The 23,629-nt window shown below is 41.9% G+C and overlaps 1 protein-coding gene and 1 long non-coding RNA gene across 9 annotated transcripts in view; one reads left to right on the top strand and one right to left on the bottom strand.

Annotated features, from left to right (window-relative positions):
* Positions 1-6,965: 6,965 nt before the first annotated feature.
* LOC120094653 (uncharacterized) lies at positions 6,966-11,791 on the bottom strand. Its single transcript, XR_005489072.2, has 2 exons — positions 11,156-11,791; positions 6,966-11,019 (listed from the first exon to the last, which is right to left on the bottom strand). It is a non-coding gene; the product is annotated as an uncharacterized LOC120094653 (long non-coding RNA).
* Positions 11,792-12,018: 227 nt separating this feature from the next.
* Positions 12,019-23,629, top strand: part of Adgrb3 (adhesion G protein-coupled receptor B3) — a 727,877-nt gene continuing 716,266 nt past the window's right edge. For 6 of the 8 annotated variants that reach the window (XM_063266875.1, XM_063266874.1, XM_039083196.2 and 3 more), the window contains exons 1-2: positions 12,019-12,741; positions 15,424-16,195. In XM_063266875.1, the coding sequence (XP_063122945.1) occupies positions 15,439-16,195 (757 nt within the window). In that variant the 5' untranslated portion in view covers positions 12,019-12,741; positions 15,424-15,438. 8 annotated transcript variants of the gene reach the window in all.

The following is a 23,629-nucleotide window of genomic DNA, read 5'->3' as shown; positions in this document are numbered from 1 at the left end:
GTACTTCACAGGAGGAAGTCAGGGCAGGAAGACAAACAGAGCAGGAACTCAGAGGCAGGAATTGATGCAGAGGCCATGGAGAGGTGCTGCTTACTGACCTGCTTCCCCTGACTTGCTCAGCTTGCTGTTTAATAGAACCCAGGGCTACTGGCTTAGGGATGGCACCGCCCACAGTGGGCTGGACCCACCCCTGCAAGATCACTAATTTAAAACAGTCCACAGAGGCTTGCCAGCAGCTCAATCTTATGTAAGCATTTTCTTAATTGAGGTTCCTCTCAGATGGCATTAGCTTGTGTCAAGTTGACATAAAACTAACCAGCACAATAGGTGTGTGATTTCTTAAAAAAAAAAATCTAGTAAAGAACCCATTTCTTTTTTTTTTTTTTACATTTTTTTTTATTAACTTGAGTATTTCTTATATACATTTCGAGTGTTATTCCCTTTCCCGGTTTCCAGGCAAACATCCCCCTCCCCCCTCCCCTTCCTTATGGGTGTTCCCCTCCCAACCCTCCCCCCATTGCCGCCCTCCCCCCATAGACTAGTTCACTGGGGGTTCAGTCTTAGCAGGAACCCATTTCTTTTAAGGAGTGAGTTTTGCTTCTTTTCCTAAATCTAATACAGCTGTGATTCATCTTTAGAAGAGACATTAATTAACTTACCATTTAAACATCAAGAACTTAGAGGGGAGAAGTTGGCTGAAGAAATGTGCGCGCTAGCGTCTCTTTACAGGAATGCATGCCTGTATATAAATATTCTTGTCATAGTGTTTAACATTAATAAATAGATTAGATAACCACGTGCGATGGTTGGAGTGAGAAACTCCCTAATGTGTTCAGTATGATTCTGGCTTCCGAAGAAAATGGAATGCAAAAGCTGGGGGTGGGGGTGGGGGTGGTTATAGATTATTTTATTGCTGTTTTAGGGAACTTCTGAGGTCAGGCAGTGTGTGGAACTGGTGTCCCTGCACGAAGGCGTTCAGAGGGCAAGAGGTCTCAAGAGGTCATTTCATCAAACTGTAAAACTGAAGCGTGGAGTTCAGTGGAGACCCCAAGAGGGTGGAGGTTCAAGAGTCATGGAATATCTGAAAAAGAGGGCTGCATACTGGGTAGGAGCAACCCAATGAAAATCTCTGTTTCAGACTGCAAAGGCAGAGGGAGGAACAATCAAAACCCTTAAGTAGCTACAGGACATGGTATATGTCCTGTTAGCTTTTCATCTCTAGTCCACTACACTTCGCTGTGCCCTGTTTCTTCTCTTTTGTAATAGTAATGCATATTCTGTGCTAATATATGTTGGAAGTATGTAATTCATTTTACAAAGGGTTAAAATTATTACACTCCCTTTCTCAGAGGAGATAGGTAACTCAGATATAGCAGGCTCTGGGTTTTTGACTTCTACTTCTCCCTTCCTTCCTTCCTTCCTTCCTTCCTTCCTTCCTTCCTTCCTTCCTTTCTTTTTTCATTCTTTCTTTCTTCCTTCTTTCATATATTATATTCTGAGAGCAGGCAGTTCCCCTCCCTCCACTCCTCCCATTGTGTCCTCCCCCACCCTCCTCTCCCTTCTCCCCACATCCACTGCTTCTTCATTTCCCTCCAGAAAAGAGCAGGCCTCCATGGATATCAACCAAGCATGGCATAACATGTTAAAAACCCTCATATCAAGGCTGGATGAGGCAAAGGATCTTAAGTGCAGGCAAAAGAGTTAGAGACACTGGCTTTTGATTTTTAAACGTTTTTAAAACTGCTAAGATTGTGTGGGCTTTTGGCATTGGACTAAATGCTTTCTGTGTTGCATTTTGGACATAAGCTTATGGGAGCCAGGGGTTAGAATGCTGTGGTTTGAGTGAGAAATGTCCTCCATGAGCTCAGGCAGATGTCCGAGCATTTGGTCTCAGGTTGGTGGCAATGTTAGCCAAGCTTTAGGTCTTGTTGAAGTAAGCATGTTGATAGGGTCAGTTTTTGAGCATATAGAGCTTCACCTTACTTCCAGTTTGCGCTGTCTCTCTCTCTCTCTCTCTCTCTCTCTCTCTCTCTCTCTCTCTCTCTCTCTCTTTCTGCTATATACTTAAGGCTCTTGATGAATTCCAAGCTACCCCTGACCCTATGAATTCCCACTCCATAAAAAATTAAGCCTAAATAAACTCTTCTACAAGTTACTTTTGATTATGTTATCTTAACGCAGCAAGAGAAAAGTAATTAATCCACTAATGTAGACAGTAGATATAACGCTTAACACTTCAAGGTCATATGCCTTAAAGACTAGCAAAAGAGACTGGGAAGTGGTTAAGTAAATAAAATTATTCCTAGGGGAAGATGGTAAAATAGAAATTAAAATAGAAATTGTCTTCAAGTTGGAGCCCACTGCTTTCAAAATAATACTGAGAGTGTAAAACAAGGAAAACTCATTCAACTTTGGAACAATGTCTTTAGTGACCCTTGAACTTTGGAGCAATGTCTTTAGTGACCCTGGAAAGACTTTCCCAGTAGAATTATGGGAACAAAATCAAAGTCCATTGAGAAATTTCAGAGAAGTGAGAGAGTAAAGTGAATATGGTAACTGTTCTAAGGAAGAGTCATTTTTTTTTAAAAAGGAAATGTGAAATACAGATTTTTGCTTTGAAGGTTTAAGATGATTATTAGTTATATAAAATGTGTAAATCGATGAAAACAACTGGAAATCTATTGGTATGAAAGTCAATAGGACTGCGAACTGAGACAGCTCATCAAGTATGCAGCTGGTTTCCACCAAGCTGGATGACCTGTGCTTGATCCCTGGGACCCACAGGGCAGAATGAGAGCATGGATTCCCTCAGGGCTGTCCTCTGACCTTCACTTGCACACAAGAGTGCACCCCTCCTTCCCAAGTGAATAAATATAATAAAAATAAAATAAATTCTTAAAAAGTAAGGCTCAAGTTACTTGTGGAAGGATGACTTTGGAGATATGTGCAACCATCTTCCTGAACACAGGAAGAAAAAGCATGAAGACACAGTAAAATGAATAATTCTACTTTGGAAGTAGAAGGAATTCTCACAAGATGATATGTTTTCTCTCTCTGAACGTTTTTTTCTTTTCTTTTTTTCGGAGCTGGGGACCACTCTCTCTGAAGATTTAAGAAAAGATTTCAATTATAATTAAAGAAGGAGAAGGGATACACTTTCATTGTAAAATGCATACCCCATGCCCCAATCCTACCAGAAAAAAAAACATTGAATAGTCCACGACTAGTGTGGTGAGGCCATTTGAGCCTGGTGATACACAGGGGTATCAGATTGTCTGTGGGGGCTCAGCTGCATGTGCCCTTGATCAGAGAGGGCTGCTGCATAGTCTAATCTCCAGCTAGCTAGGAAAGTTTTATTATACTTTGGTGAAAATTGCTATGTTATTTATTATAATCATGGGCATTGAATTCATGGAGTGCACATTAGCTATCTAATGGCGCATAGCAGATAATCCCCAAATATAGCAATTATAAACAAATATTTGGTTTCTTTTAGTTTTTGTACATCAGGAATCCAGGATCCTCTTTGCTACATAGCTTAGCTCCAAGCCTCCTCTATAGCTGCAACCCAGATGTTAGCCTTCTGGCAGTTTTCTCAAGACTTACCTCAGGACTACTTCTGAGCTACTCAGAGGATCGCCTTATAATCAAATTTAGATGTGCGTCTCTATAGGACTGCTAAACCAATGATAGTCAGCTTAGCCAAGAAATGGTCTATAAGAAAGGACCTTGCAAGTTAGAAAATAGTTTTATTGTGGTAATTTCCAACCCTTTTGGCATCTCATTACTTTTGTTACTTTGTAGCTGACAGACACAGCTTTCCAGTTTTAACCGACATTCCTCTTATTGATGGTGGTGGAAAAATTGGTCTGAATGGGAGAGGACTAAGACTAGAGAGGACTTCTGTGTAGGAGTAGATGAGAATACAGAGTGGAAAGTCAAGCTTGAAGAAGTCTGACATTTTTTGGAAATTGTAGTGGAAGTGAGAGATGTTTCCAGGATATAAGAGGAATGATTACTATTATATCTAGCCCAGACATTTGCCGCCTTTTCTCTTCTAGTTTCCATTTCTTCTAAGGTGCTGATTAACAATTTTCTAAGTTTGAAATAGAAATATCCATTTCTGACAGGAGGTGGGAGGATTATGAGATTCAGACATTGAAGGCCACTTAAGGGGATCCAGGGAGTTCAGGAAGGGGCAAAATCCTCATTTGCATTTCTCTCCTCCCTTCTCAAGCACTGTGCTGAATAAGAGTGGAGCCCCCAGGGACTAAACCACTACCCAAAGACTAGACATGGACTGAACCATGACTCTAGCTGTATATGTAGCAGAGAATGGTCTTGTTGGGCACTAATGGAAGGAGAAGCCCTTGGTCCTGCCAAGGCTCGACCTCCCACTGTCTGGGAATGTGGGGGGGGGGGTGGGAAGGGAAACACCCTTATAGAAGAAGGGGAGTGGGATGGGATAGGGGGCTTATGTCCAGGAAACCGGGAAAAGGCATAACATTTGAAATGTAAATAAAAATATCCAATTAAAAAAGTGGATAGTAGGGGTGTGGGAGAAAAAAATGGATAGTAGCAATACTGAGAAATTACCTTCCTTAGTACAATATTGACTATAGCTTTGGCGTGCAGCCTTCATGATGTAGAAGCTTGTTCCCATTTTTCTTAGTCTCCTCTGGGCTTTTATCATGGATGGATGTTGGATTTTGTCTGCCTTTCCATATTTTTTGGTATGATGAATGAATATTTCTTATTCATCTTGAGTTTGCAGAACATCGAGGATTTTTGCCTCTGTGTTAATCAGGGGTATTAATCTATTTTATTTTTTCTTAATTGAAACAAAAACAAAAAATATCCTTTCAGACATTCTTTCCAGGTTCCTCACCATTTTCTTCATGTCCTTTTTTCCTCCCTCTCTCTTTAGAAAACAAAAAGGCAAACAACAACAGAAAAAACAAACCAGTTAGAATAGCACACACACACACACACACACACACACACACACACACACACACAGAGAGAGAGAGAGAGAGAGAGAGAGAGAGAGAGAGAGAACAAACTCCATAAAACCTCAAAACCAGAAACTTTAATATACCTGCAAATGAGAGAAAAATTCTACAAAATAACTGAGTCCTGTCTCAGTTAGAGTTTCGATTGCTGTGACTAAACACCATGACCAAAAGGCAAGTTGAGGAGGAAAGGATTTATTTGGCTTCTGCTTCCACATTGCTGTTCATTACTGAAGGAAGTCAGGACAGGAACTCAGACAGGGCAGGATCCTGGAGGCAGGAGCTGATGCAGAGGCCACAGAAGGGTGCTGGCTACTGGCTTGCTTCCTATAGAAGCCAGGATCCCCAGCCAAGGGATGGCACCGTCCACCATGGGCTGGGCCCACCCCATTGATCACTAATTGAGAAAATGCCCTACACCTGGATCTCATAGAGGTATTTCCTCAACTGAGGCTCCTTCTTCTTTTGATGACTCTAGCTTGTGTCATGTTGACACACAAAACCAGCCAGTCCAACTCTATTTTGTATTGGTGACCTTGGGCATTTATTGCTGAGTGTGGGACCTGTTTGAAATACAGTTAATATACCCAGCGAGACTCTATTGGAAAAATTAAAATGCTTTTCCTTTGCAAGAAGGTGGTAATTTTAGATAGCTTTTAGGTAGGGATTGGAGCCATGTCTACTTCCCCCTGCCAGCACTGGGGCCACATCTGGTATGCAACTTGTGCCTGCTGCCACAGTCACTGTGAATTCAATTATGCATGGGCCCCGTTGTGTCTGGAAGACAATGCTTCCTTGTCATCCATCCCTTCTCTCTTACAGTCTTTCTGCCTCCTTTTCAGCATAACTCCTTGAACCCTCAAGAAAAGGATCTGATGAAGACATTCCATTTAGGACTGAGTGTTTCCAAATCTCTCACTCTTTGCATGTTGTGTTTTTGTAGGTCCCTTGGTTGGTTCTCATGTATAGCACGAGGAACCTTCTTTGTTGATGGTTGACCAAGGCACTGATCTGAGTCCTAGCCTAGTGTGACCACTGTATAGTTTTATTTATTGATTGTATATTGGCTTTGATATCACAATAATACTGGCAATGCAGGCGAAGATGTAGAAAAGTGGGGAAATGTGCAGGCCTCTCGTGTGGATGTAAAACAGCTGAGGAAATCCATGTAGTACAATCTCAAGACGAAATGGCAAGAAATAGCAGCAAGAATAATGTCCCCTATCCATCTTCCACCCATCAGTTCTGACTTTTTACCCAAAGGACTAGTCACCACATCACAGGGATCCCTGCACTTTAATTTTCATTTATGGTATTATTCACAACACCAAAATTGTGGGACCAGCTATGATGTCCAATAACAAAGGAGTAGATAAGGAAAGTGTGTTATACTTGCATAATCAAAATTTTTAGCAGCTATGAAGAAGAAAATAGTGCCACTTGTAGGAAAGTGGTTGCAACTTGGGAAGTCATATTAAGTGAATTAAATCCATTCGAGAAATAGAAAAACATAGAATCATGTAAGGGTAATGAGAGTAAGTAAAACTGCTTAGGGGGACAAAGGTTACTAGGGGAAAGGTGGGGACTTCAAAGTGGAAGTTAGGGTATATTGGATAGGCATGCTGAATTTACATTCTTTACTCATACAAAAGAGCTTAGACCATGAATATATTATTACTCATATGTTTTAAAGTTTATCATGTGCATGTATGTGCGTGTGTGACTGTTTGTGTGCATGTGTGTATAGGCAACCATGGTGCATATGTAGAAATTAGATGACAACTTTTGGGAGTCGGTTTTCTTCTTCAACTATGTGGCCTCTGGGAATGAATGCTAGTCATAAGATTTAAAGGACATCTTCAGGCGTAGCTTTAAAGTGTGACAGTAGCTCCTCCCTTAGGGTCCCATGGGCTGAATTTACAATGAATTATTATCAGAGACTGTAAACTGACATTTTAATTTTTTTCAGAATATTTTATTTATTGAAAATACATTAGTTATCATCATTATTGTTGTCATACATATACCATAAATAGAAATGAAGCCCTTTTCCTCTCACTGTGTTAAACACTGTTAGCTGTAGACAAACATATATACAATCTAGATTACTAACAATATTGTTCTGCCTCTGCCCTTATTTCTTATTGCTTATTTCTCGTCTGTAATAGCTGTGTAATTATTGAGTGTGATGCAATAACTCTTATTCTATAATTTCTTCCAAAAAAGAGAGAAAATTACAGATTGACAAGATCCTTCCTCCTGCTGATTAACGAGGTAAGCAGGTACAGGGGAGGGCAACTTCCACAAGAGATCTGTGAAGATCCAGCAGTGAGTCAGACAATGATCAGCTTCCTCCTTAAGGCATGGGCTTTGGGGCAAAGCTTTTTTTTTTCTAAGTCACCTCTGCTCTTGTACGTCTCCTCTTTTCCACATCACCTTAGTAAAATACATTGGCCCACAAGGCTAGACTTGGCTGAGACTTTTATGTTTCCTGTCACTGGTGCTTTGTCTGGAGAGACTAGCTCTTTGTTCACAGCTCACTAAGAAAACTTGAATGACAGACACATTTCTTTACTTAGAAAATATTAGAAAAAATAACACTCATTCATTTCATTCCCTTTCCTATAAAGTAAGTTCTAAAGAGAGGCCACAGCTTCATGCTCATAAACAGGTAAGTAATTCATGTCCAATTCATGGTTAAAATGAAACATCTTACTTGTAGTGAATTAAACTTGCAGAGATGAAGAATGGTAAGGTCATAATTACAATAACTTCATACCAAACCAAACCAAAGATAAAACAGAAACAGAAGAGTAACTGACAGAATAATTTGGGGTTAAGTTCCCATATCACTGAAAGCTTGGATTCTGAGCATTTAAAGTCCCCATTTTCCAAGTTACTTCTGCAATACATCTATGTGACAGGAAGTCTCCCCGAATGCAATGAATGAGACTAGAAATTGACAGGTAATGACTACCGGCTATTGAAACTTCTTGTGTCATTATGCTGGGAAACAGTAATAAAACTGGCAGATGATTCAAGGAAGCAGTGGCTAATTAAACTCCAGTTGATCCTAACATCCAGTGGGATGATACTTGGCTGTACTAACAGGAGAGTTCTCTTGGTGCCTCTCCTGCCTCCCTAACCCCAGCTAAGTTCACTGCTTCATCCTGGTCTTTCTTTTCAGGAATGTCTGAGAAGAAAAAGGACCAATATTGATAGAGAGACTGACTTTCGCTTGGTTACTCAGACACTTTGCTATTAAAGAAAAAATAATTTAAGAAAAACAATGAGGAGGAGAGGTAAACTGGTCTGTTGGTGATAAACATTCATTTTTAGCATAGCCGTGCAATCTTGTAATATTTTAACATTTCATCATTTGACTATTTAAACAAATAATGCTTTCAGCAAATAATGTGTTTAGAGTTTTTATCTCTGAAGATACTAGACAGGAGAAGGAAACAGAGAAGGAGAAGGCAGAGGAAGAGATTCATTTCCAAATCTTGTGCATGCAACACTAAAGACACTTATGGCTAAAAAAAAAATAGTGTGGTATGAACAAAGAATAAACTATACATAATGTCTGCTTTTAAAAATCTTACTAATAGTGATAAGCTATAAAATATAGAATATGGCACTATATATTATCCAAAAGACTATGTGGGAGGATAAGAGGAAGCTTTTGGTAAAACTGTAGCTCCATGGTTAAGAGCATTAACTGACCCTGTGAGGGAGGGATCCAGGTTTGGTTCCCACCACTCACTTGGCCGCTTATGAACATCTGTAATTCCATTTCTAGGGGATGCAATGTCTCTTCTGACCTCTAAGGATTCCTACATGCCAGTGGTGCACAGACATAAATGCAGATGGTACAAGCATATAAAACAAGTAAAAGAAATACTTTAAAATGGATCACATGCATTCTAGAACCATATTCTTCTTATTTGGTGAGAGCTGTGCAGAAGACACAGGATTATAAGCAATAATATAGGAGAGTGGGGTCATTTATCAAATGTAGAAAGTTTCAAGTTGGGTGAAAAGGTAAATTTAAATATACTATGCATGGAAGTATTTTCTTGGAGTGATCTTAATGGAACAGATAAATTATAGGGGATGTATTGTGAAGATGTTCAACTTTAGATAACCCTGACCAAGTTGAACTATGGTGATGCTATAAAAATAATAGTTTAGACTTGAATATGTTAGCACTGATTTCTCAACATTCCTTTTGAAAGTCAACAGGGATATCGAAAAGGTATATTTACAACATGGCCGGATAAAATACATGTATAAATTACACACACACACACACACACACACACACACACACACACACACACACACATATTCATGTATACAGGTTAGGAAAAAGTGTATGTATGCATGTATAAACATGCATGTATAACAGACATGTGGGAAATGTGGGACATATACAGGAATATACATAGGCACGTGTGAACTAGATAGTAAAAGCTGGTAATTATCATCTGAAGACACAGAGTTCACGGTGTACCCTGGTTTGCTTTTTGTTACTGAATCAATGACAGCCAAGCTTTCCCACGGAACACCATGCAGGCGCAAAAACAAAGTAATGCCTTCTTGGGTTGGCTTTGGACTGTGTTGTCAGGGTCCAGAGACCAGTTTCTCCTTCTATAGTTCCTCTTGTTTTTCTCGATTGTGACCCCCTGAGGAAGTCAGATGAGCCCCGGGTTACTGCGGCTGCGTGTCTAGCTTGGCATATTTATCATCTACAAATCATCTGCTCTAAATATACCTCAGCAGGACCATCATCAGAGCAGCTCAGTAGCCTGCAATTTATGAAGGTTATGGGAACCGGTGTGAAGGGTGAAGCGTTTTATTAAGTGTGGCTTTCCTTTCTGACCCAGCCCTGCATTCTACTCGAATTAAAATGATCCTGAAAGAGAGTGCTCCTTTCCATTAAGGATTAAGCCTTTTAAAATTGTCCCCCCAGGCTGTTATTCTTACTCCATGCTGCTATGACTTCAGGGATTTCTAAGAAACATCGAGATCACACTGCTAAATGATAACTGGAGAAGACACTGCTGAGTGAGAATTATAACTAACCCCACATTATTTTATCTCTGTATGTATATGCCATGCGAAGCTTTTTCCTTTTTCTGCATTTTTATGGCACATTTATTTGTGCTCTTTTCTTCTTTTTTTGCTCTGGGTCAAATAACAGATTTACCCAAATGTCTTGCAAGTATTATGACCACTGTTATCTGGAAAGTTGAAATAAACAAAACATTTTCCTCTTTTACACTGCAGAATAGTCTGCGTTTTTTTTAAATACATATAAGAAAATGTGCTCCCTATATACACAGTATTTAGGATTTCGCGTTTGACATATGAGACCATTTTCTTTTCACAATCCCTTAAATGAATAAAAGCATTGTAATGGACCAGAAATGACACAAAACCCAAATGCCACCCAGGCTGCTTTCCCTGGTGATTTGTTCCTGGGAACATTGTTGCAGCCTGCTGGAGACTGATTAACTGTTTCCTTTACAGGTTGCTGCTTCAATGCTTGTCCTAAAAGAGAAAAGCCTTGAAGAGGGTCATTCTATTAATATGCATTAAGACGGAAAGAGCCAAAGAGCCAATTTTAATATTACAAACAATCCTGGTGCATAAAAGACCATCAGCACCTTCTTGTTTTCATGGTAGCCTTCTTTTGAAAATCATGTTCTTGGCTATGCAATGGCCCCGGGGGAGAGGAACAAGAAGAGGAACAAAAAATGCAAATGAGAGAGTAAAGCAATTGACGGAAAATTGCTTCATTCAACTTCACCTGCTGCTCAGGCAACTCGCCCTTAGGAAGACTCAGCTCAAATGCCTTGCCTGTTTGTCTCCTCCCACCACATAAGCACACTATTCAAACACTCCTTTTGCAAACCACCAACCGCGCGTATACAAGTAGAGACAAAACTAGCAGGCGAATGACCTGCGTGTGCAAGTGAAGTCTGTCTGATGCATCTTCAGACGTCTGTACAGGAGGTAAAACAAACAATAAGTAAATAAAACGGTGGAGGCGGTGTGTAGAAATTTATCCTCCACCCCACCCCCACCCCCTCGCAAAGGACAACAAAGGTAGCTTTTCTTCATTTCTTTTCATCACTTACCCGAACTTGCTACGAGGGAAAACTTGACAAGGAATAAATGCATTAAGAAGCCAGAACGAATCAAAAGTTTAGAACCAGCACTATTGTCCCATCGCCATGCAGAGAGCAGTTCAGGACGACTGATCTCGGTAGCCTGCTCAGCGGTTCTGGCAAAGTCTCTTTGGTGCCAGAACAAATAAGACGTTAATTGTAGTCTGGCTGTGATTTAAAAAAAATCAAAAAGCAAAAAAACAAAAAACAAACAAAAAAAAAAAAACTAACAACTATAGTTCCAGCCTCCAGCCTGAGGCAAAGAGCAGTCAGTGGGAGCTGGGACCTGGCCCCTAGGCTGCTGACTGGATCAATGCTAAATCCCGGTGCTGAAATGACAGCTCTCCCACTGCGGCAGGTCCGCTCTGAAAGGCAGAAGGAGACAGATGATCGAGTCCAGCGTTTACTTCCTACCCCTCCGAGTCGCCTGCCCGTCTCCGCGCCCCCCTGCCTCTCCTCGTGGGGACTTTCTCCTACACTTGGTAGCCACCAGCCTCAGCGGTGGGAACTGAGGAAGCGAAAACCTCCCAGGCGCAGAAAAGATCTCTTGGCCAGACGTGCTTGGGTTTGAGTAGCGGGGCGCGGGCTCGGCCGGAGCCCCGCGGAGCCTGAGCCCGCCCGCCCGCCCGCCCGCCACGCTCCCGCGCCCGCCCGCCCGCTCGCCCGCCCGCCCGCCCGCTAGCTCGTCCGCCACGGGGGAGACCGGACTCCAGTCCGGGCGCAGCGCTCTGCCGGTAACGCGCGCACCCACGAGCACGCGCGCGCGGGGGGGGTGACCGAGCGGCGGGTGCGCGCCGAGGAACGCGCGGGCCCCCTTCGCGCGCAGTCCCGGGGAGAGCGAGCGCCGCGCGCCGGCGCGCACGCCCGCCACACAGCTTTACTATCTCGCGCCCTCGCGCGCCTCCCTCCTCGCCCGGCATTCAAACAGCTTCCCGACGTCGCCAGCCCAGGATTTTACCCCCAGCTCCTCAGCCGCGCTCCGTCCATCAGTACCTGGCAGGGAGGAGGGCCGGGGAGGAGGGCGCACCAAGCAAACGGCTCCTGCTCCAGCCTCGCCACTGGCCGGGAGCACTCCTGCCACCAACCCGCCGCCCAACCCGCCGCCCCAGCCACCGCCGCCGGCCACTTCTCAGCGCTTTCTTGGCTTCTTGGCCAATCCGTTTGTTGCGGGGGGGGTGGTGGGTTTGGGAAAACACATCTGCGCTCTTAATCCACTTCCATTTTTCTGTTTGGTGTTTCTGTGGAGTCTCCCTTCAGGGGGCCTCTCCCCGCCTCTCCCTTTGAAGGCTTCATTCACTTGGATAGGGCGCAAGGCTCTTGCCGCTGGATACCAGCCCCCCCCCCCATTATTTTTCCTTTTTTTTTTTTTTGCTTTTTGTATGCATGCATTATTTTTTCCAATCATAAATCTTGATATTTGAAGCTGAGCCCGGGGGGTAAAAATGGGCAACGGTGATTGGGACCGAAGGGGAGTCTCTCCATCACTGTTGTTGGGACGTGTGCCTGTGCTGGTGGTGTCTTAGATCAAGAGCCTCCCGGAGCTTTCAGAGTGGAAGGTAAGAAAAGGGGCCTAGGGGTCACCTCTGTCTTCTTGGGGGGTCGCCCCGGAAAAGCTCGGGCTTAGTTTTGGGGGATGGCTGTTGCTGGCGGATGGAGAGAGATTCTGGCTTCCTAAAACGCCGCAGTTGAAAAGTTAAGAGAAGTCTGTTTTTGAAGAGGTGTGCTGTATGGGAAGGAATAGGGAGAGAGACCCAGAAAATCTAGCAACTCGTGCGTGATTGAGGTAATTTTAGCGGGGGCGGAAGGGGGTAGGTTAAAAGGAAGTTTGTAGGATTGGGTCTTCTATTGGGGGAAAAAAATCAGTGGAGTGATGGCGCCGTCTATGTTCGGCTAAACTAAAGTGTCACCCAGAAGATCAGTTTGAGAATAGCTAAACTCAGTGCTGGTTTGCCTCTCAGCAAGAGCCAAATAAATAAATAAATACAACATCCCGGAGTCCTCAGTGACCATCCCTTAGCCAACCTCTGGCCCTTATTTTTCCTTAGACAGATATACGCTTGTTTGAGCAGGCCCTGCAGTGGGGATGGGGGGGCAGTTCAATGATTCATATTTCTTATTATTTAGAAACAAACAAGACTTCGTACACCAAGAATGGTTAAAAATAAAGAGTGTTGCATGAAGGGTTGCCTGCCCAAGAGAGATGTGAAATCAGCTATTCCCCTGCCTTCTAATCACTGATAAGCACACTATTGCAGGCATTCACTGTCCAATAAATGGAAGCAGAAATACCGATTTTTTTTTATAAGGAAAAGAAATACGACCTCCTTTTGAGTTCCTGATTATAAAATGAAGCCCCCTTTCATGGTTGGAATTCCTAATTTAGACACTTACTGTCACATCGGCTTTCAACGCCTACACTCTATCCTGAAGAACACTGCGCAGACCTGCATTGCCTGCAAAGTGCTACAGCGTGCACACACACACACACACACACACACACACACACACACACACACACACACGAGATTGTTTCTATTTTTTTTTAAAAACACACTTAACCTCTAAAAGATCATTACCTTTATTTTTTTCTTCAACTAGAAAAAGCCTTACTGGGAAAAGCTGTGTGTTTGAACGGGAAAACGCTATTCTGATAGTCTTATCAGAATCGGGTTTATTTTAAACTACTGCCATATAGAGATTTACAGTTGGGGCTGTTTTGGCCTCTGTCAAGGCATAATGTTTGAATCGTACTCTGTAAAATGAAGATCTGTCCAGGGACTTTGGTCACTGGATTGGGAGTGCATGTGTTGGTTATGCAATGGCAAAGAAGAAGGTTTTATGCCTTAGTTCAAAGAGGACCAGACAGAGAAGGCATGAAAACTCTTAACTATCTGTCTGTCTGTCTGTGTGTCTCTGTGTACAGCATGGTGGAGGAGACTTCAGCCTAAAGCCTTTTAAAATGAACTTGATATTACTTTTATCAGCTTAAAGGCTGGACAGCAGCAGCAACAACAGCAACAAAAAAAAGCATTGTCTTTTTTTTTTTCTGAGAAATAACTTCCTAAAGGTTAAAGATGAAAAAAAAAATTCAAGGTATTTTGGGATAACAACTTATAGAGGTAAATATAATCAAGGGTGGTTTAGTTTGGCAAGGCTAGGGCAAAAATAAATTAAAAAGAACAATCTGGAGCACTTGTTTGAAAGGCAGGAATTCAGGAACTGAAATCAGCCGGCGAGCCAAAACAATGCTAATATTTTTCATCTACTCTGTGTAACTCTTATTAAAACAACCATAATTTAGAGGGGAAAAAAAGACCAGGCAAGCTCAGTGACTGCAGTTCTGGGGGTCCCCCCCCCAGACATTGCCTTTGGATACAGATACTAATACAGTCATCCACTTTATGCATCCCAGGAGGGCTTGCCCTATGAAAGGACTGCCTGGAATCTTGTACTTAGTGTTGATGCTGAACACCAGGTCTTTCCTATATATCCACCCATCTACGCCCTTTCCCAGACGATGACTGTAAAACCCGATGGGTCCCCGCGAATGCCCACGTTTTTTTTGCACAGGAATGTTTCACCAGTTCACCCGGTGGCCCCTGCAAAGGCGAGTAGGGGCATCGTGGAGACGGTGCTCCATCTGGAACCAATGATGGTCTACGCTTTTAAAGCCGTGGCTATAATTTACCACGGTTACTTCCCAACAATCCACAGAATAGGAATAATTCCATGACAGCTGCTTCCAGATTACCAGGTTAGATTTTCTGTGGTGCTGTTTACCGCAGGCAGAAGACGGAGGGAGAGGGAAGGTTGTGGCGCTCGAGTCAATAGCTCAGCAATTAACGTGCAGGTTATTGCTACTCAGAAGGGGGGAAAAGAAAAAAAAAAACCTGTTTCCCCGCTTCACTTGATAGAATGATAAATGGATGTGCAGGAAATCCTGGTGGATGAATTAGGACATAACTATTAATAATCTATTAAATGTTATTTTTAAATTGAATGTTGAGAACTTGTCCATCACCGGCAACCACGTGAGGGCGCTGTTCACACAGCAACTGGTAATTTCCTGGCGTTATAAAATAAAAAATCACCTGCCCTTCTTTTAAAAACGGGCTTTTTTTTTTTTTTTTTTAACACGGAATTCTTGAAAACAGCTGGCAGCGATATTGGGAGGGTTTTATTTTTTTCAATGCCTGTGGTCTTCTGCTTGCGACTCACTTCCTTTAACATCCTTACAGGCCAAATGACATAGGATGAAGGCTGTTCGTAACCTGCTGATTTATATATTTTCCACCTATCTCCTGGTTATGTTTGGATTTAATGCTGCCCAAGACTTCTGGTGTTCAACTTTGGTGAAGGGAGTCATTTATGGATCCTATTCTGTAAGTGAAATGTTTCCCAAAAACTTTACCAACTGCACTTGGACGTTGGAAAATCCAGACCCAACCAAATACAGCATTTACCTGAAATTTTCCAAAAAGGACCTTAGCTGCTCTAACTTTTCCCTCCTGGCTTATCAGTTCGATCATTTTTCCCATGAAAAAATAAAGGATCTCTTGAGAAAGAACCATTCCATAATGCAACTTTGCAGTTCCAAGAATGCTTTTGTTTTTCTACAGTACGATAAGAATTTTATTCAGATTCGCCGGGTATTTCCAAGCGATTTCCCAGGATTACAGAAAAAGGGCGAAGAGGATCAGAAGTCTTTTTTTGAGTTTTTGGTACTGAACAAGGTGAGCCCTAGCCAGTTTGGTTGTCATGTCTTATGCACTTGGTTAGAAAGCTGCTTAAAATCAGAAAATGGGAGAACAGAGTCTTGTGGAGTCATGTATACAAAATGCACCTGCCCTCAGCACTTGGGAGAGTGGGGGATCGATGACCAGTCCCTGGTTTTGTTGAATAACGTCGTGTTGCCCCTGAATGAGCAGACAGAAGGTTGCCTGACTCAGGAACTGCAAACTACTCAAGTCTGCAATCTGACCAGGGAGGCCAAAAGACCACCCAAAGAAGGTAAGTGCCCAGAGGCAGGGGGGAATGGGTGCTGGGGTTGCTGGGAGGCTTTGCATGAAAGTAACCCTTTCTGGTTCACCACTTAAGCCTACTCTGTTGCTTTTTCATTCTGTCAACTTTGAAATGACTTGATTTGTGGTCTTCCCTGTTGAAGGGCTCTTAAGTGACTTTCAGCCTTCTGGACCTCAGAGGCAAGCAGAGGAGATGGTCCGTTTAGCAATGCGCTGCAGAAGTATGGGTAGAATATTCAAGAGAGGAGGGAGATAGAAATGAGACCTCCGGTTGTGCTGGGGGTTGGTAAGGGGGAGGTGGAGGGGACGGTGCTTTTATTCAGCAGGCCAGGAAATCTATAATGCTCCAAGCGTGAAATGGATAAGTAGACTTCTTTCTGAACATGTCCAGCCAATGCCCACCTCTCTTTCTTTCTCCTTGGTCTTATCCTCTCTCTTGCCCTGACCCCAGGAAGCACTCAGCAGAAACCCTGTATAGACCCTGTATAGACTGCCTGTCACTGCAGTCATGAGAGACCAGTCCTAGCCAGGTCTTTACTTTTGGGTGGAGTATTTTGTACAACAAATCCTATGCACTCTCCTTGGCCAGTTACGAGGACGACTCTGGGAGTCAGAGTCCCCGGCTTTTGTGCCCCTGAAGTCAACAGCAGAAAGAAGGGAGGGGTTTGTGGGAGTTAAAGCACACACAGATTTTATGTAAGCCGAGTTCCCTCTGGAAGGTCTTGCTGCTTTCTTTCCCTTTGGTGACACATGCAGAGAAAGAGGGGGGAGGGCGGTGGGAGAACGGCTCAGAAATGAGCTAATTGGGGGGGAAACAGTACAATGGAAATGCAAAAGGAAGAATCTCAAGTATCAGTGACTTGTAGCTTTTGCCCGTCCTCAGAGAGGGAGCTAGCAGGAGGTTTGAGATTGTGGATTATTTTTAATCATGCAAGAAAGCATGACACATTTTGAGAAAAATGACTTTTGCTCAGAAGGTTAATAGCTATGCTCCGTTTGTGGGAGGACAGAGTCAGTACATATTCTTGCTTGTCCCCCAGCCCTGAAACCAGAGAGTGTGTTGATTTCTTATGCAGGAAATGTTTTCTGATCTCCACAAAGATCCCAGTCTGTGAAAAGGGACAGCCAAGCTCCAGTCCCTCTTTCCTCCCCCTCCCCCAACAGAAGTTGTCTTTGTGGCCAATATAAAATTGACACGTTGTTGGAGAATTTTCTTTAATGGTAGCCAAGGCTTTGTAGGAGAGTGGAGCCAGGGAGAGGAAAGGGGGTGGGGGTGGGTTAGAGGAGCCTGGACAGCTTAATGCTGTTTCTCTGCTGGCTGCCATTTGGGGGATGGGAAGTATGGAAGGGCAATGCCACAAGGGGGGAAAAAGTTAGAAAATAAGTGAAGGCTAATGGCAGCCAGGAAGGGGCGGAAACCTCTGCCGATTTCCACAGGTCAGTGTTTTCGCTAACAGCTTTGACTGAAGAAAACAAAGTAGTTTTAAATTACAGGAGTTCTTTTCTCCAGTAAAAAATCCCAGTGAAGCACTTACGACTGCAGGGATGGTATTTAACACCATTTAAAACTCATTAGTGTCCCCTGGAATAAGAACTACAGTACACACACAGAAACTGTGATGCCACAAGCTGGCAGAGAGAGAGAGAGAGAGAGAGAGAGAGAGAGAGAGAGAGAGAGAGAGAGAGAGAGAGAGAGAGAGAGAGAGAGGAGAGAGAGAGAGAGAGAGAGAGAGAGGAGAGAGAGGAGAGAGAGAGAGAGAGAGAGAGAGAGAGAGAGAGAGAGAGAGAGAGAGAGAGAGAGACGTTACCATCAGGAGCCCAGCTTCCTTCGTTCGTCCTTCAGAGGACCATTGTAAATCTATTTCTCCAGTGGTTCCGATTTGATAATCAACCTGACCCCTGATCAGATCAAGAGGGGAGACCTAGTCTAGTTTCACAGCCCATTTGCAAAGGCAAGGGAGAGGAGAAAAGTCGTGAGCCGGTCATGCATGCTTTTCAGGGATGTTGCCACTTGCACCCATGGGATCTATAGAGCTGCATGAAATGCACATTTGATTTGCAGATGGGTGGGCTGTAGGCATTGCATTGGTAAGGCAAGCGGGAAAGACATTTCTTGTTGCTAATCAGCTGTAAGAGAGAGAGAGAGAGAGAGAGAGAGAGAGAGAGAGAGAGAGAGAGAGAGAGAGAGAACACGAAAGAATTGCATGGGCAAATACATGCCCGTCTTGAATTTTTGTAATGTTAAGAGGGCCAAACTACTAAGTTTATGTAGTAAGGAAGAGTTTTTATGCTGTACCAATAAAATCTCAGTCTATGTTCTTTGTTGTCTGAATTTGGGCTTTTTAATTGTCTATTTGTCTGGAGTTAGAAAGGGGCGGGAATTTGGTTCCTCTTGACAAGTTGTAGGTTGTACATTTATATGTAATTCTTATAAAAGATGTCCAGTATCCTTTCTTATCTCATCCAAAGAAGACCTTCGTTTAGGATGCATAGTTGGAAAACGATGGGAAAATTTAGGCTAATAATTTTGCACCACTATGTAAAGTCTACTAAATCTTAAATATTTTTAAAAGTGACACACTTCACACATATCACGTTAAGAATGATTTATTGAATACCACATTATGGTACCGAGAGATTGAGGTTAACAATTACATACAGGATTTTGCTTATATGTAATTCAGGGCTCCTTCATTTTATGCCATAACTTACAATTCTATTTTTTTAATATGAAGTTTTATGGAGTTTTAAAAATTTCACCTGCATTTGGATAATCCGATGATCATATTTTTCTATGGAAAACTATTCAAGTCTGACAGGGTTGTTGAGAGAATTAGTACCAGAGTATGTTCTCACAACAGTTTGGGACTTGTACTTCATTCACTGTGTAGGTAGTGCCAGTGGTCTGTCTCGAGCAGATCTACCTGGATTAAGTCATAGAAGTGTCAGGGTTTTGTCAGGAGACACTTCAAATTTATTAGACCCGACTGCAGATGCTTTTGTGTGGTACTGATGTTCGTGACCAAAGTGTGCCAAATGTTGACTCCTCCGAGTGTGCCCACTGTAGTTACAAACATGAAGTTAGCACAGAGAAAGACTAGGCTCTCTACAGTGGATGTCTACTCCAAGAGATGGTTTATACTAAAATGTTACTCATCAACATGGAGAAATCTTTATTCTTTCTAGTGATACTAGGGATGACATACTACGAAACTGAGCAGCGTGCTTTATTAAAACACCTCACCTGAGTATATTTAAGAAAGAGCCTTCCTATTAAAGTTGTGTCTGACATAATTGGGGGTGATATCTGCTCACAGAAAGTTGTCTGTCATTCACTTTGGTTTGTTTGTCTATTTATATTTTTGAAATCATGAAAACTAATTTTAAAAAGTGACTTCTCAAAAACAGTGAGTTGACAGTTTAGATGATATTTGTTTTTTAAACTCTATATCATGGACACACATGTATATTTATACATGTATAAAGTATATTAATATGCATATATTAAATGAATAATTTATAACTCATATATTTTAATTATATATCATATAAATTAAATATAAATAACATATATGTAAATATATTTGTAAACACACGCACACACACACACACACACACATATATATTATTTTATTTTTTTAATGAAACTTAACGGTGGTATTCACCTGATTTTTAAATGGAATTCTGGGAAGAGACCAACAGTTCTTGAAAAATTGTTTTACATTTCTTTCACATCGTTTTACATTTTCAGTAACATGCTTTGTTCCTGAAAATGGCTCTGGACTATATAGTTAGAATGTGCATTTTAGTGTGAGCTCTTTTATACTAACATACTTTTATACTATATTGACAGTATTAAAACAGTTTGGGCAGAAGAATTTCAGAGCTGAATGTCCAAGTCCTATAAGGATTCTTAAAAGAACCTTTGTTTGCTGCTAATATCAATGGCTCCACTTATGTGAAGGGGAGTCGGGATCCCTGTATAGATTCCAGGAAATGTGTACACACTCACTCATTTGTCTTTCAAGTCTGGCTATGCTAATCCTGAATACTCTGGCTCCCAAGGGAAGATTCACTGTGTGACTGTGTAAACTCTAGATGAAATGATGATGATGATGATGATGATGTGTGTATGTGTGTGTGTGTGTGTGTGTGCGTGCTCATGCGCACCTACTTAAAATCTTAAGGGATTTTCATTTTTAGCATTCTAAATCTTTCTTCTCCTGCCCTATTTGCTGTTACATTACTCCTTTGACTCACCTTTCATCTTCCTTCTTATCCCCTTAGCTTTTGACTCTTTTGGGAACCGAAGTGTTATCAGTGCACCTTCCTCATCGGGAGACATGGTGCTTCCAACAGGCACTGAGGTTTGCCCAGTCTCTTGCTGTTTCCCGCAGCCCCTTGAAAAACACTGTGTTTTTGTTCTGGCGCTTAGCTACTTGCAGTATGATTTCTCCACTCATAGTTCCTCTTCTTTGCCAGTTTTAGAGTTGAGTAAATCGCCTGGGATTTTTGAAATTGTAGCCTCATCTTAACAGGATTTCAGTGACTTTGGGTTGAAATGAACAATAAGAGAACAGAAAAGTTGTAAGAAGAAGTATATTAATGTAGTGATTGCAGTCTAAAGACAATTGGTAGATCAACTGGAGAAAGCAGACGCATTTTACTTTCCCTTCTGGCAGAAGACACATACCATCTAAAATGCTTCCAATTTTATTAATACACTGTTGATGTCAGAGACTGATCTCCAATGTGCTCTAATAATGTGTTGGGAAAAAAAAAAGGAAGAATACAGGCGTTTAGTATTATTTCACCATATCCATTTGGAAATATGAATGAAACTTCTTCCTCAGAAGACACAGTGCGTACATGGAACTTGATAAATATAGCCACCTAGAACACTTTGTAGGGATTAATGGACTTTTCCCATGGGTCTTTGAAGACCATCAGAAAGCACAGACACTTGCAATTCATAACAGTAGCCAAATTGCAGTTATGATGTAGCAATGAAAATAGTTTTAGGGTTGGGGCTCACCACAACCTGAGAAATGATGTTGTAGGGTGGCAGCATTAGGAAGGGTGAGAACCAGTGATTTGGAAAATGATAATAAAATTGGTCCTTTTCTCAGCTCACATCTCTACGTTTCTCTCTTCTAACCCTTGCACTCCCTGTGCCGTCCGAATATTCCCAAAATCCTTCTTCGCTCAGTAAGCTCATGCGGAAAAGCTCCGTTACTTGTTCTTATTAACTTTTGGCTACTAACTAGACATGGTGCAGGGCAGACTATTACCAAAAGTGAAGGCCTAGTCAAACAAAACGCTGGGTTTTTTTTCTCTCTCTCTCTCTAATTTTAGAAATTCGCCTATTTAGGAAATACTTCACATATGCAGTGTGTATGAACAAAAACTCTTGCAATGTGATTTTGTGAGCAATTGCTTCATGCCATTAAGAAGCTTGAAACTCGAGTGAAGTGTGCCTAGGTGCTGTGAGTGCACACACGAGGCGGGCAGCATGTGCCTCAGTGGGTCTTTGTGACTGCTACAGATAATCTACTAAACTTGCGTTTCCTCAAAAACTGACGTAGGCACTTGACATCACTAACAGTTGAGCTCCATGAATCCTTTAATTTACTCCCTTTCTGAGTTCAAGGGGACTCTATTGTTAATCATTTTGCTAGATAGCTATTTTGTGAAATACAGTTTTCTTTAGAGTTACTGTGGTGTGTGTTGCCTAGAGAAACCAGCTGGCTCTCGAGTCAAGAATTAGAGTCATTAAAAATAATAAACTTTTTTTCTGGGCTTAGGAGATAGCTCAGTCCATAAAATTGTTGCCATAGAGGACCTGAATTCATTCAAAAAATCCTAATCCAAGGGTAGGTTTGGTGGGCTGCTTCATAAATCAAGGACCATGGAAGTGGATATCAAAGGATCCATTGCCTACTCGGTGAGCTACTTGTCAATGAGAGATGCTGTGTCAAAAAATAAAAAAGATGATGGCCAGATTGATGAGTAAAATCTGAGGTTGACCTCCATATGCACGTGCACATGAACCTCCATGAAATAATTGCACACACACACACACACACACACACACACACACACACACACACACACAGAGAGAGAGAGAGAACCCACGACTTTTTTGTTTTATAAAACAGCATGTTCTGGGCTGTCAGATTATGAATCCAAAAGATCATGAAACTATCTATTGATCTATCCTCTGACATAAATTGATTTCACTCTGTATTATTTATTGCTTCTTAGTTCCATAAGGCTTGGTAATGCTTATTGCTCAAGATATGAGAAAAATGGACTGAGTATGAAACTAAGTAATGAGATTGGTGATTGGACAGTTCAGTTCCTGTCAGTGTCTATGGAAACCTCTCGATTGAGTTTACCAGTGTTCATATTTTCTTCACCCATTTCCAGAGATACAGTAAGCATTCTGGGTGTGTCACATCACTGTACATCAAGAAACAGTTTGGTGTGTGTGGGCCTGAGACTGTAGAATGACTCAGCAACCTTGATAAGACACTAAGCCCGAGTCATCAGTAAACCAGGAGTTCTACCTACAATAAAGGACTTGGATTTACTGAGATCATACTTGTCAGTACTTGGAACATTTCTCAAGTTATGTTAGAATGTCGGTAAATGCTAGTTTTCTCCTCTCTCAAAATTCTCCATTTGCTAAGTCAAAACAGGTTTGCTTTTTTTTCTTTGCCCAAACTCATAGTTCAGAGCTTTATCAATTCTTGTAAAGTGTTCTTATGATGTAATTAATGAAATAGTCTTATAATTTGTGCACAGTAATACGGACAAGATAACTTAAGTCCAAGATAAGTTGACGTCCTGTGTTCAACTGAATTTGCCCAGTAGTTGATGTATTTTCACTATGGTTGCTGTCTTTGTTTTTAATTTTCCTTAGGAGAGCTGAACTCATAATCTCTATTTCTTCTTGCTAGAAAGATGCAGAGGATCTACTAGGCAAAGGGATTCTACCTGAAATGCTAGGCAGAACATCAGTTGCCATCTTTCTGTGTGTGTGTGTGTGTATTGTGTGTGTATGTGTGTACATGTTTGGATGTGTGTATGTGTGACTGTTTGTGTGTTTTCATGTGTGACTGTGTGTGTGTATTGTGTATGTATGTGTGTATATGTTTGTGCGTGTGTATATGTGACTGTGTTTGTGTATGTGTGGCTGTGTTTGTGTATGTGTGGCTGTGTTTGTGTATGTGTGGCTGTGTTTGTGTATGTGTGGCTGTGTTTGTGTATGTGTGGCTGTGTTTGTGTGTGTGCGTGTGTGACTGTGTGTGTGTGTATTGTGTGTGTATGTGTGTATATGTTTGTGTGTGTATGTGTGGCTGTGTTTGTGTATGTGCGTGTGTGACTGTGATTCTGTGTGTGTGTGTGTGTGTGTGTGTGT

This window comes from Rattus norvegicus, chromosome 9 (assembly GCF_036323735.1).
Source record: "Rattus norvegicus strain BN/NHsdMcwi chromosome 9, GRCr8, whole genome shotgun sequence".
NCBI lineage: Eukaryota > Metazoa > Chordata > Mammalia > Rodentia > Muridae > Rattus > Rattus norvegicus.
This window is presented reverse-complemented; position numbering and strand designations above follow the sequence as displayed.